Here is a 13,241-nt window from a genome sequence, read left to right on the forward strand (position 1 = left end):
GAAATCGTCCATTCTTTTCTTGGCTTGCTTTATTCAAGATGTTTTCCAAGGACGTGGCAAGGCCACCACGCGTTCGCTTCCATCGGGTGGTTAGCGGCTCTCATGAGATCTCTAACTCCCGAGATGAGGATCGGGTGTCTGTGTTGTGCTGTGCTTCTTCTTTCTTTCTCACGTCGGGATTTTGCAAAAGATTTTTAAGTGTATTAGCTTATGTAAAAAGCATTCCTATGGCATTATATATACATGGTTTTATGTATGCTTTATGTGCATATATAAATGTACAAACATATGCATGTACAAACATATCCACGTGTTTATAATTATAAACATTTTTTCATGTTTGTTTGGACGCAATATTGTTCCGCCAACAGGTTCACCCTACATACCTTCATTAAAATTTTTCTTCCATATTTTTAGCTGCTCTAAATGAAACAAATGAATGGGTCGCTTGGAATTATGCTCTGTTTGAAAATGATTGTTCCAATTTCTACCATGTGATATACTCTGGTTCAATATTCGATAAAGTTCAAGTTAAAAGTGACGTGAGCTGATACGTAATTGCAATCCAATTTAGAACGCAATCTGCTGTTAAGATTTTTATTTTAATGGTAACAGGAGCAATTAATCGGATGCAGAGTTACAGCTAAGAAGAATTTAATCTTGCAAATACTTCACTCACGGCAGTTCCCCATTTTTGTGGCAGTGCTTAATTAAAAAACCCGCGAATGTCATCTTTTTCTGTTCGTAATCGAGAACAATTTCTTCCTTAATTAATTTTGAATAAGGTCATTTTTTGCCTGATTCAGAAAAGTAGTATGTTGCCTTTCACTTTTATTAATGCAATAAGAATTGAAAAATAAAATAGATTAGAAATTTAAATTCACCTGTCAAAGGCCGCGGCAAATGTAAGGTAAAAAGATGAAACTGGACTTAACATGTGCCATTATCAAGAAACGGGGTTCATTTTTTCATCGATAAAAAAGGCAAATTGCGTGATAGAGGAATTTTCCAAATTGCAAAATGAACTTGAAATTGAAGGATTTTACGTATACGGCATTAAATTCTGAACGTTAAGAAATATTTTATAATACCAGTAAGAAAAGATATAATCGCTGAAATGAGATGTGAAGTTTACCGTTGTGCAAAAACTTAACTTCTTATTACAAATTTTCAGCATCGTCGGTTGACGATGACGATATAACCCATTTCTTTCTCCGATTATTTTCTTCTTTTTTAAGCTTATGCGCATTATTCTACAGTATAATGCTTTCATCGTTACCAGTTTTTCCCGCCAGTTTTTCCCGCTTTGTTCTCTGCGAAATAACGCAACATTCAGCCAATTGCTTCCCTTCCTCCTCCCTAGTCACCTTCCCCCTTTTATACGATCTCCATTCCCATTTTATTCCCTGCCATTTGTGTCATGCCAACAGGTGGAGCAGCCAAGTTCCGAGATCTGTTCTGGCAACACCGCCTGCCCACCATCACCTACTGCGCCGTCTTCTGGTCGTTCGGGATGTGCGTCGCTTTCCTTGGACCTACGCTTCTGGAGCTGTGTAAGTCAGAAATGTGATGTTAATTTCCCTTGTTAATTCCATTTTACAAAGGCAGATTGTTTGAAAGATATAGATAAATAGATTCCGAGTCGAGACGACTTGGTTATTCGACCCGAGTTCTGCCTTGCATGTTACTTTTATCAAATAAGTTTCTCAAGACAGAAAATATCCAAAGCACTTGTGTTATTTTTTGACAATCTCTCTCAGTCTCATTAAGTCATGGATTGTGATTTGCTCTGTTGATTGTGAATAATGTGTTTGTTTTAAGATTTCGTGTTATGATTAATGTATTTAAATAGTCACGAAAGTTTTTCTTATGACACAATAAATGGGTAAATTTGCAGTGATTTATTTGCAATTTAGTGACGATGATCTCCAGATTTTGTAATGCGAATTCAATCTAGATTTTTTTTTAAAACTTCCTTTAGAGTTAAGATCTTTTGTGGATTGGTCCTACTGACGCTAAAATAGGTTACCTTTAAAAGAAAACCGTTATAAAGGCGAGAAATAGTAGTGAAAATAAAAGTGTATATATCTTTCACCGGTATATCCGTTTCATATATTTACTTTATATATGCTTCTTGACTTTCATGGCGGGGTCCAGTTATGGTGCCAGTGTAAACAAGCCATCTCAATTCGACCGGTTTATTCTCGCTGCAAGAACAAGATAAGCTCGTTAGAATAAAGAATAAAAATGAAGGACAACGTTCTATTAGGGTGGGATCAGTTGATTCGCTAATTTACCATTTAAAATGGTTAAAAGAATAATCGGCTTAATTAACAGGCTGGCATAAGCCAGTCGGCCGAACGTGTGTGGAAAAAAATCACAATTCTCGGGAGTATAGTCCACAGTTCATAACATCATCATTACAGCATCATTAGCCCTTAAAATAACCTCAGTCGTCTTATTGCATTTGCATGGTACGTACTTGAACGACCTTTGACCCTTTCCAGTTAGCGAGATTGGATTTCAAAGTTCATACGAGCAGCGAACCCCCTTGGAAATCAGAGACCATATTTGTTTCCGTGCATGACTTGAATACCGCGGGGAACTTACTGTTGGCTTTTCACGTTCGAGAAATTTTGCGTTCCCTAGTTTTCTTTCTTTCTACCTGCCTGCGCACGCGCGCGTGTGTGTTCGTGTAATGAGACTAAATTGTTACGTGTTCTATCCATCTGGAGTTAAATTTTATTTATGGCAGATAATTTTCACTGAATTATGGGACACATTCACTTGCACGCGCTATATATATACATATATATATATATATATATATATATATATATATACAAAATATATATATATATATATATATATATATATATATATATATATATATATATATATATATATATATATATATATATATATATTGTGTTTATTTGCTTATTTATTTATTTATTTATTTATTTATTGTATTCTTATATGATTTGATTTACATGTTAAGTTATCGTAAAAAGTAAGCTTAAGTAATGTTTAATTTCTTATTCCAGTTCTCAGTAATAATCCCTGGCACCGTCGGTTAACGCATTGTGCATATTATGTAAAAATATGTCATGTTACTGATCATCCTTTGCATTTAGATCTTCCCAGACTAAACCATGCAATATGTAGCACTAGATATTCAGTTGATTCTAACAGTTTTAACTTTCTTTCGCCAGAAGTTTTGTTCCAGCTGTGACCAAGCTATTGAATTATTTGCCTTGTCATGTAGTTGAAAAGTTGGAACTTCAGAAGTTCAGAAGTTCAAACTTGGTGAAAATGCATTTTAGTGAGCAGTTCACACGAGTCTCATTTCAATTGTTCATTTGATTTTATCTTATTTGTTTTACTTTGTTTGTTGTCCTATATGGTGTACTCTTCGCTTCTATATTTCCTTTTCCGTACTGGGCTGTTTACCATTTTTTGTCCCTTGAATTTGCAGCATTCTGCTTTTCCAGTTAAGGTGTTGCTTGGATAATAATAATAATAATAATAATAATAATAATAATAAATAATAATAAATAATAATAATAATAATAATAATTGCATATAAGTCTGTTTATACGTTCGAGAGTAGCATGTTGTAAACTACTGATTATTGTGAAACCTGGAGTTTTTCTCTATGATTTCTAGGAAATAAGCTATAAAAATATTTGTCCCTTACATTACTTGCGCTAATAATCTGGCATTCTGATGAAATGCTTCCAGTAGTGACGCATTCTTGTTAATGTTGCAGTGAAAGTTTTTCCATCAGCTCAAAGTGTGAGGTTCAACATCAAACGTTTATGGCATCCACACATGCACCAACGTAGCAATATCCCCAAGCCATTTGAACCAAATGATTTATATATACTTAGCATAATCAGTCACCTAAGTTTTTTTTTTTTCAACAATGCCTTGCTCTCCGAAGAGCAATCAGGTTCACTTCATACTTATTCATCTGCAAATCCTGTAATTCCATTCTGGTCAGGAACCTGAGTTGAACTTTTCTTCTTCTTCTTCTTCTTCTTCTTCTTCTTCTTCTTCTTCTTCTTCTTCTTCTTCTTCTTCTGTATGCGACTAATATCCCTCTGAATTGGCATTCTGCTTCTTGTACTTTTAGTTTAGAATGAAACTCCTGTCCTACGCACAAATCTTCATAGCTCCTGGCTCGCACTGCCGTACAATAAGTGCAAGACGAACGAGCCCAGTTTTTATTGCTGGTCGTACCATTTCCATGTTCTCAGTATAAGTTTTACGTCTCCTTACATTAACAAACGGCTTTTTTCCATCATGAAGACTCCTTCAAACTCCTTTACGAGCCTCGGAAACGTTTTTGCTGCACTCGTTATATGGAACAGCAAAATATGCAAACGACAGAATCCCACATTTCATACCCGTTCTAACTCACGACTACAGACCAGTTGGCTTCTTTCCCTAGATCTGCTTCCAATCTAGAAAGCTTTCCACGAACCTTTCTATATTCTGATTCACCTTTATATCTTTTCGCGCTTACATTTCACCTTGTATACTTCTAATATCTAGATTCTAAACAGACAGATTCTGGATTGCAAATTATCCTCTAAATTCCTCCATACTGTCATACTGAGTTTGTCTTTGAGAACTAAGAACGGGTCAGTTAGTTATTTCCTTAAACTGTGCTCCTTTCTCACATTTTTCATTATTTCAAGAACACCTACATTCAAAGATTCCAAGTCTCACACGTTCCATTTACACTGTCATCAGCTGTGTTTCTATTCATTTTTGCGTCGCACACGTAATATCTTTCATTCACTTATAACTACTTACTCTGCTAGACACATTCCTTTACAGATTTATAAATGAACCAATGCCATATTTTGTTTTAGCAAACTGGGTTTTCTTCCAATAATCAGAACTTTTCTTTCATCATGAGTAATAATTTTTTGTCAACTACTTTGTTATGTAATAAATCCCAGCGACTGCACTACCGGATGTCGTCCCACTGTCAATGCCAAGTTCAGTTATCTTTGTTCTTAGATCATAAAGTCTTTATATTTTCGTTCGGGTTTATAATGATGAAGCATGTGTTTCCTGTGCATTTAATGTATTTCCATACATATTTGCAATAGTATATATGCATATATATACTGTATATATATGTGTGTATATATATATACACACATATATATACATATATATGTATGTATGTATGTATGTATGTATATTATATAGATATATAAAGATAGATATATAGGTTGAGATCCATAATGTGTGAGTTAATTGGGGAATTAAAGGGTCATTGGATTATTAGTAATGCAATACACACACACGCACACACACATATGTATATATATACACATGTGTATGCGTGTATATGTGCGTGAGCGTGTGTAAAAGCATGCATAGAGAGAGAAAGAGACAGACAGAGACAAACACTTACTCCGTCCCCTGAGGCTATGGGAATTGCAGACTTCGGTATACAGATTTAAGGGAGTAACTTTTTCCGTCCGTGCACTTACTATTCCCTTTTCCTTTTCCCCCCCGACAGCCTGCCGCATCTCGTCTGTGTTCAGCGCCATGTCCTGGATTTCTTTCTCCCAGTCTCTCTTCACACTCATCGGTTCGGCCTGTGGAGGTCTACTAATCCAAAGGTAAGGTGGGAAATAAATTCCGAATGTGCTCTTGCGGTACGTTCTGGTTTCTTCCTTTCGCTCAGTCACGTTTCTCTGCGAGGGCAGAAAGTCTTTTAATCTTACTTCTTTTACAGGTGAGAGAGAGAGAGAGAGAGAGAGAGAGAGAGAGAGAGAGAGAGAGAGAGAGGGTGGGATGAATGTCCTGCTTACAGGGTTTAATGTGTTCAAGACTTTCTTTGATTCATTTGCTTCAGAAAAACTGCTCTACTGTCTCTACATATATTGCGTATTATTTGTTTTTATAGTATTATAATATACGCGTAACTTGGTTTATATTCTGAAATCTTTTCAACACAACAAATGTACCACATTCAAGGACCAATTAAAAACAGCTCTGCAAAGATTTCGCTGTCGCAATCAGAGGTGCTCGTAGTCGTTGTAATGCCAATTTTCTGTGAAGCGTGAAGCAGACATCAGAGCTGAGAAAACGGGACAAAAATGAGAGCTGATTCCGTCTTGCGGTACACGCGAGACCTCTAAACTGAATTAGGTCCTGCGGAACGGTGGTGCATATTTTCTGTTTGTCCCTTGCCGAATAGAACGAGGCTCTCTTCCTTCCCTCTGCTGTTGGGATTTTCACAAAACTTTTACCGTTGTTTCCTGAGGTAATATTGTCTCTACGAGTCAGGCGCTTAGCTTAACGAGAGTGCTAAAAGCGTTCTAACTATCTTTTCTATCTTTTTTATAGTCGCAGTAAAAAGGGAGAAGTTTCCGTTGTTTAAAAACATTTCTGTGTCAGTTAAAACGAGATTCCTTGTACATGGAGATGCATTTTGTAATAGATGTGGGCATCTATTTCGTTAAATTACTTTTGGCTTTACGGTACCTTAGAAAACTAGAAGTAAAGCTGGCAAGGGTATTGATACCCACTGAAGCTTTTCGCCTTTTCGTTATGAGAAGAATAATTCACGTCATGAGCTTATTTATTTCTTTTATATTGACTTGCGGTTCACGTTGGTGGTTAAAGGTAATTTCGTAACAAAAGGCCTTATTCATGGTTTATGATTTTGCACTTTCAGCTGTTCAGCGCTTAAAACAGTGAAAAATAGGAAGTTGGAGTGGTTCGACAGCAAAATGGAAGAAAGGAAGTGAAAACGGAGATAGATTAAAAGACTAAAAAGTGGTTGTAGCCAGGGTCCACGGGGACGCTGCAAACAACCTTTAGTAATGCAGACAGTGCACCATGTGAGGTGCACTGACGGCACCAACTTCATACGGTAAAAAAAAATGCCGTACTGAAATATCATTGGCTTAATTACAGTTAAATAAGCATTTTTTGCGTTTGGTGGCATAAAGGAATGTAATTAACAAGTGTTCAGCATTGTAAAGTAATTAAAAGATTCTTAATACCCAATATACCTCATTATAATGTTGCTGACTAATTCCAATGGAAGGCCTGAGTTGGATTTGGTTGTTGACTATTATTAAACCGTTTTTAATAATCTTACCTCCATTTTTAATCGCATGCCACGAAAGTACGATTGTTCTCGAAAAAGAATCTCCAAAACAAGTAATTAACAGATAAATACACTAACTATATTACGCTCGAACCTGTGGATGCTAATATGCCACTTTCTTCTTTAGGTGAATTACTATTATTATTCAAAAGAGATGAACCTTCTTCACATAGAACAAGCCCACAGGCGCCATTGACTTGAAATTCAAGCTTCCAAAGAATATGGCGTTCTTTAGAAAGAGGTAACAGAAGGTAAAGGGAAATACAGAAAGGGGAGATCACTTATTAAAAGAAGAAAAATTAATTATATAATTAATAAATAAAATAGATAAAAATGTAAGTAAATTATTATAAAGAAAGGAGAATTGTATTAGGGTAGGAATGCATTGCATCTTCGCTTGAACTTTTGAGGTTCCAATTGCACAAGTAGAATGGCACCACCGAAACTAGGGTATTTCCTATTAAGGTCAACCGGAGAGCAGTCTAATTTATCATTCTGTGCATCGCTTTACCTTGAACAAACGATGATCTATCATTGGTTCTTTCCTAGTCATTTTTCTATCCCATTTTCTCGTAAGGCCTGTTGATTCATTTAGATCCTCTTTTTTGCCTTCCTCTCACACGCGTGTGCGAACGTGCATACATCCACCAAATTATGTAGAAGTTTAGATATCTTACTCACATTCATTGCATCGATAAAATTAGAATGACGACCATTATGAGTACAGTTGAGTCGTCGGTGTATGTGGACAAAATTGATTAAAGTGCCAGGTTGATTTAATCTATTCACTTGTATGTTTCTTTACGTTTTTAAAGTTATGAATAATATGAAAACGTAGGAGAACTAAGCATATGATGTTCTGAAACGAACACCGCCACATAAATATAAAAAGAAATTTTAATAACTCAGAATTTGCATTGCCATCTTGGTTTGATCTGTTTTCTTGTACGTTTTATTACGTTTTTAAAGCATTGTGAATAATGTGAACGCGTAGGAGAACGAACCATATGATGTTTTGAAACGAACACCTCCACATAAATATAAAAATAAATTTAGCTCGAAATCCACTTCCTAAAAAACATAACTATTCTACTTACGTTGAAAGATGCTGAGAGTGATGGAACGCTACCCTCCACTGACCTAGTGGGGAAGCCGCAGTGACAACGAGTTGATTTAGCGAGTTAGAATTCATGCCGGAAAATTCTAAAGGCATCCATGGCTCACTTACCCGCGCAATTTGCGCATTCACTGCTCCTCATTCTCATATCTGTATCTTATGAAGTGTAGTTTTCCTTGCGTCTTTCAGATAATTTTCTTTTTTTTTTACTGCTGCACACAACCAAGTCTGTCTGTCTGTCTTTCTCTCTCTCTCTCTCTCTCTCTCTCTCTCTCTGAATGGGTATATATAAGAATGTTCTCTCTCTCTCTCTCTCTCTCTCTCTCTCTCTCTCTCTCTCTCTCTCTCTCTCTCTCTGTATGGGTGTATATAAAAATGCTCTCTCTCTCTCTCTCTCTCTCTCTCTCTCTCTCTCTCTCTCTCTCTCTCTCTATGGATGTATATAAGAATCTCTCTCTCTCTCTCTCTCTCTCTCTCTCTCTCTCTCTCTCTCTCTCTCTGTATGGGTGTATATCACAATGCTCTCTCTCTCTCTCTCTCTCTCTCTCTCTCTCTCTCTCTCTCTCCCCATGGATATATGAGACTGTCTTTATCCTTGCATTCGCATTCTGCCATCATGGAATCATCTACAACGTTAACCAATGTATAGAGTATAATATAGTAGTTTGTTTATCAGTGCAACAATGGACCTGTTGCGACGACTCTGTCCTGCTATTAACTGAGTAATAAAAACGAATGGCCAGAACTGGTAATAAAAATCCCACCTGTAATGGGAAAAATGTAACGAAAAGGAAGAATTTATAGGAAAAACTAAAATAAAAAAACTTAAAAAGCATGAAACAGAAAAAATATTTCTCTCATCACACAAATAGCAAAAAGGTAATGTTATTTTCATCACCACAGACCTTTAATAAAAACGGTATTAGAATGAGGCTGATTTGTATTATATTATATGTGGGAAATGAATTAATATATGTGAATGTGAATTAATGGACGAAACTTGAGATATGGCGTACAGGAAATATTCCTAAAACAATAGGTGCTCTAAGGTTGACACGCCGGCTATCAGCTTTGCAATATAGTTATTGCTTTCAAACTAGATATATGGGGCCCATGGGTAAAGAAACGTAATGATGGACCAGTAACGTTTTTGCATCGTAATGAAGAGGCTTTTATCAGTATTTGTGCCTTTATTTCTATTTGTGTATTAAAGCAAACGATTCATTAAAAAATCTTCGAACCACGACAGAATAGCTCACTGCTTGTGACTTGATTTACCAAAAGTCTGCGGAAATATTTTGCCAGTTTTAATTTGACAGGGTAACTACAGTAGTAAGTATTGTACTATGACAAGTACAGTATATGTTATAGTACTGTAATAATACTAAATTTATGTGCATTTGAAAAAATCACATTAACAGGAATGAACAGATGCGTCGTTTAAAGATCTCTCTCCTTCAGTTGTCTCCCTTTCAACGGACGTACTCTTTTATGGTGCCATATCAACAAACTGCTGTGTTTCCGTGTCAGCCAAGGAGACGTAGGGACTAAGACTGATTAAAACGGGAGAAGGGTTTCGTTGACGTCGCTAGTTATCTTTTCTTTATGTGTGTGTGAAGACATTCCAGGTTTCTTTGTTCCAGTGTGGGTTACGTGTATTTTATATCTTACTCTTGCGAAGTAGTATGGTATTTTATGATGAACTATGTAAGATGGTGATAAAAGTTCGTACATATGGTTATCCATAATTATCTATAACGTAAAACTGCAGAAAGTTCAGCTATGCATCTAAGACTCTGAAACTATTTAAAGTCAAATAAAGCAGTTCTGAATAATGATAAATAATGTTCTCGGAGGTGCAGTTAAGCTTAGGATTTACAAAAAAAAATTACTAAAACCTTATTCTAACAAATAATAAAGATAAAGCCGTAGAGAAGAGAGAAGAATTTACTGACTTTAAAGGTAAGAGAGATAACAGGACTGACACGGAAGTGTTCTTGGGTGTTTAGACAAGAGAGTAGATGGATGACGAAGTGCTTTTTTTTTCTTGAAAGAATTTTATGAGAAGTTCAGTAGTTACAGTAAAATGTAGCGCGTTATACACTGATAGAGATCCGTTTTTCTGCGTAACAGTGGATCTCGGACAAAGGCGTATCATGTTTCAGGGCTCTATATTTTTATGGATGGCCATATGAAAGGGAGTAGAGAAAAGGGCATGAGATAGAGCTGCAAGTTTTAGAGACAAGGAAAGAGTTCGTGAAGATGATGTACAATAGTGTTGCAAGATAATGGAGAAAAATTGCCGTAATTTATGCGAAACTTTGAAAGTGTTTTATCAAAGTTGGAAGTGAATGTTAGCAAGAATAAGATAAGTTTATTGGAGTAAATGGTTGAAGCAATGCTGGGACATATGACACTGTGTAATTCGGATAAGTATTTGGTAGTAACTGCAGTGGATGAAGGCAGGTATTAATTTGATTCATTTCAAGAAACAAAAAAGGTTGCATTAGCTCTACAAAAGCGCTTTGAAGAGGGATGTTCAGATAAGGAACTGAATATAGAATTTAGGCCAAAGGCCAAGCACTGGGACCTATGAGGTCATTCAGCGCTGAAACGGAAATTGATAGTAAAAGGTTTGAAAGGTGTAACAGGAGGAAAACCTTGCAGTTGCACTATGAATCAATTGTTAGAAGAGGGTGGAAGTAAGATAGAAGAGAGAGAGAATATGAAAGGAGGTCCAGTAAAAGGAACGGAAGGGGTTGCAGCTAGGGGCCGAAGGCACGCTGCAAATAACCTTAATCAATGCCTACAGTGCATTTTCAGATAAGGAAGATAGAAGACATGAAACCGTCATATGACTTAGTTGGAGATAACCAGACTGTTTTGAGGCATTTGGTAACGTTAGAAAATGGAATAATGTAGGTTGGTAAAATGAGTGAATAATTCGTAATTATTGTGTGGAAGGATAAGAGGGAGTTATACCAAGAGCGCCCTGACTTGTGTGGCAGAGATATTAGAACCCACAGAGAGAGAGAGAGAGAGAGAGAGAGAGAGAGAGAGAGAGAGAGAGAGAGAGCATCAACATCAGAACATCGTTGCGTCTGGCAAATGCTTTCATGAGTGACTGGCAGACGGACAGGTAACTACAGACTAAAATAAGGAATGCATGGCCGCATATATATATATATATATATATATATATATATATATATATATATATATATATATATATATATATATATATATATATATATATATATATATATATATATATATATATATATATATATATGTGTGTGTGTGTGTGTGTGTGTGTGTGTATATATTGTAGAAGCCAACAAAAAAAAAAACGGATACAAAGTATTAATGTAAGATCAACATACACGAATGTGCTATGCACTGATTTACTTCATTATACATTCATTACGTATATATATATATATATATATATATATATATATATATATATATATATATATATATATATATATATATATATATATATATTTACACACATATATATAAAGAGAGAGAGATAAAAATACGTGTGTGAATACATACTACGTTCCATTGTTTGGTTTGTAATTAAAGTTAATGCATTCTAAGTAACGTATTCATATTTATCACTTCCGTTTATCCAGTAAGGCAAAGCGAAGACGCATTTTTACCGAGATTAGATACCACTATTCAGTTTGTGTATTACATACGTTAACTGACGCGTGGTTAGAACTATTATTTTAAAGCCACTTCCATTTTTTATCAGCCTCATAACAATAATCTGTGCTGGTTCGTTTCCAACGCTCTCATTATCAAACGGCACCGCCTTCTCATTCTCCCGTATGTAAATGAGAGGGTTACTTGGATTCTCATTTGAATGCGAAATACCTTTATTTTCCATTCTTTGGCACAGCGGTGTCTTGTTTTGTATCCAGGGTAACAAAATTCCATTATGGAATGACCTCCATCAGTGATTGCATAGAAAAAGAGAAGGAAGAAAGAAAGCGCGTCTGCATTATCATCGCAGCCGCACCATAAAGAAGCACTCTCGAAGGCATCTAGAACCGGCGGTGCCTTCAAGGGAATCAAAAGTCAAAGGCAGTCGTTGATTAAGGCGCATGGTAGGACTGTGTGGCTCCTGCTCTTGCATCCAAACAGTCGGTCATATCTTCTTTAAGTCTTTCCTGCTCTCCAGTCTTTATTTACCTCCCTTTCAGTATTCCCTCCTGCCTTTGTCTCCTACTTCGACATTGTTACTTTTTTTCACGGCTTTTGTTTCTTTCCATCCGTTTAATCGAGTTTAGCACTCTCGCTCTTTCTTTCTCTCTCTCTCTCTATTTGATTTATCGATGCTACGCTTAAACTTTTACGTGTGAGTTGTCTGCGTCTGTTTCGTCTAAAAATAAACGTTAGGGATTTCTGTTGCTCTTGTTTTTCGCCGTGGAGAAATTAAGGCGACACATCTACTATCAACAGCTTAAATGTTGTCGTATCCCCTGTTAAAGGAGACGGGATAGTTTGGATCTTTGTAGCTTCTTACGTGTGAGACAGGTCTCCGTTTATAAAAGAGGAGACCGGGGGGCTTCCTGGAACGGACAGTTTGTATTGGATGTGATATATTTATGAGGCACTTTACCCTTAACCCCATCTCTTGCCGAGAAGGAGTCAATGAGGCGTAATTACTGACTTGATCTAGCGGGTGAAAATGTTGTTTCTCTTCTGGGTTTTGTTCTTTGTCCGAGTTCAGTCTGTCTTCCATTCAGGGGATTGTAAGCTAATGCCGTAAAAGTCATTTGTGTTTGTATGGGGTTTTCCAAGTACATTGAAACATTTATTTACTCTACAGAGATGGTAATGAAAACGGCTTGATTTATTCATGGCCTTGTTGCCCTTGATGCCTTCTAGGTAAACAAGTACATCCACAGAGTATAAATGAAACCTCGATGACCTGACTCGCCCAGGTAAAATGAGGCACCAAAT

General features: G+C 36.3%; 1 protein-coding gene across 3 annotated transcripts in view; it reads left to right on the forward strand.

Annotated features, from left to right (window-relative positions):
• The window catches only part of LOC136850702 (major facilitator superfamily domain-containing protein 4A-like), an 87,877-nt gene that overhangs the window by 47,738 nt on the left and 26,898 nt on the right, over window positions 1–13,241 (forward strand). For all 3 annotated transcript variants that reach the window (XM_067124525.1, XM_067124524.1, XM_067124523.1), the window contains exons 4-5: window positions 1,431–1,553; window positions 5,546–5,648. In XM_067124525.1, coding sequence (XP_066980626.1) covers window positions 1,431–1,553; window positions 5,546–5,648 — 226 coding nt within the window. The remainder of the gene's footprint in view (window positions 1–1,430; window positions 1,554–5,545; window positions 5,649–13,241) is intronic.

The sequence above is a fragment of the Macrobrachium rosenbergii genome, chromosome 22 (genome assembly GCF_040412425.1).
Source record: "Macrobrachium rosenbergii isolate ZJJX-2024 chromosome 22, ASM4041242v1, whole genome shotgun sequence".
Classification (NCBI taxonomy): Eukaryota; Metazoa; Arthropoda; class Malacostraca; order Decapoda; family Palaemonidae; genus Macrobrachium; species Macrobrachium rosenbergii.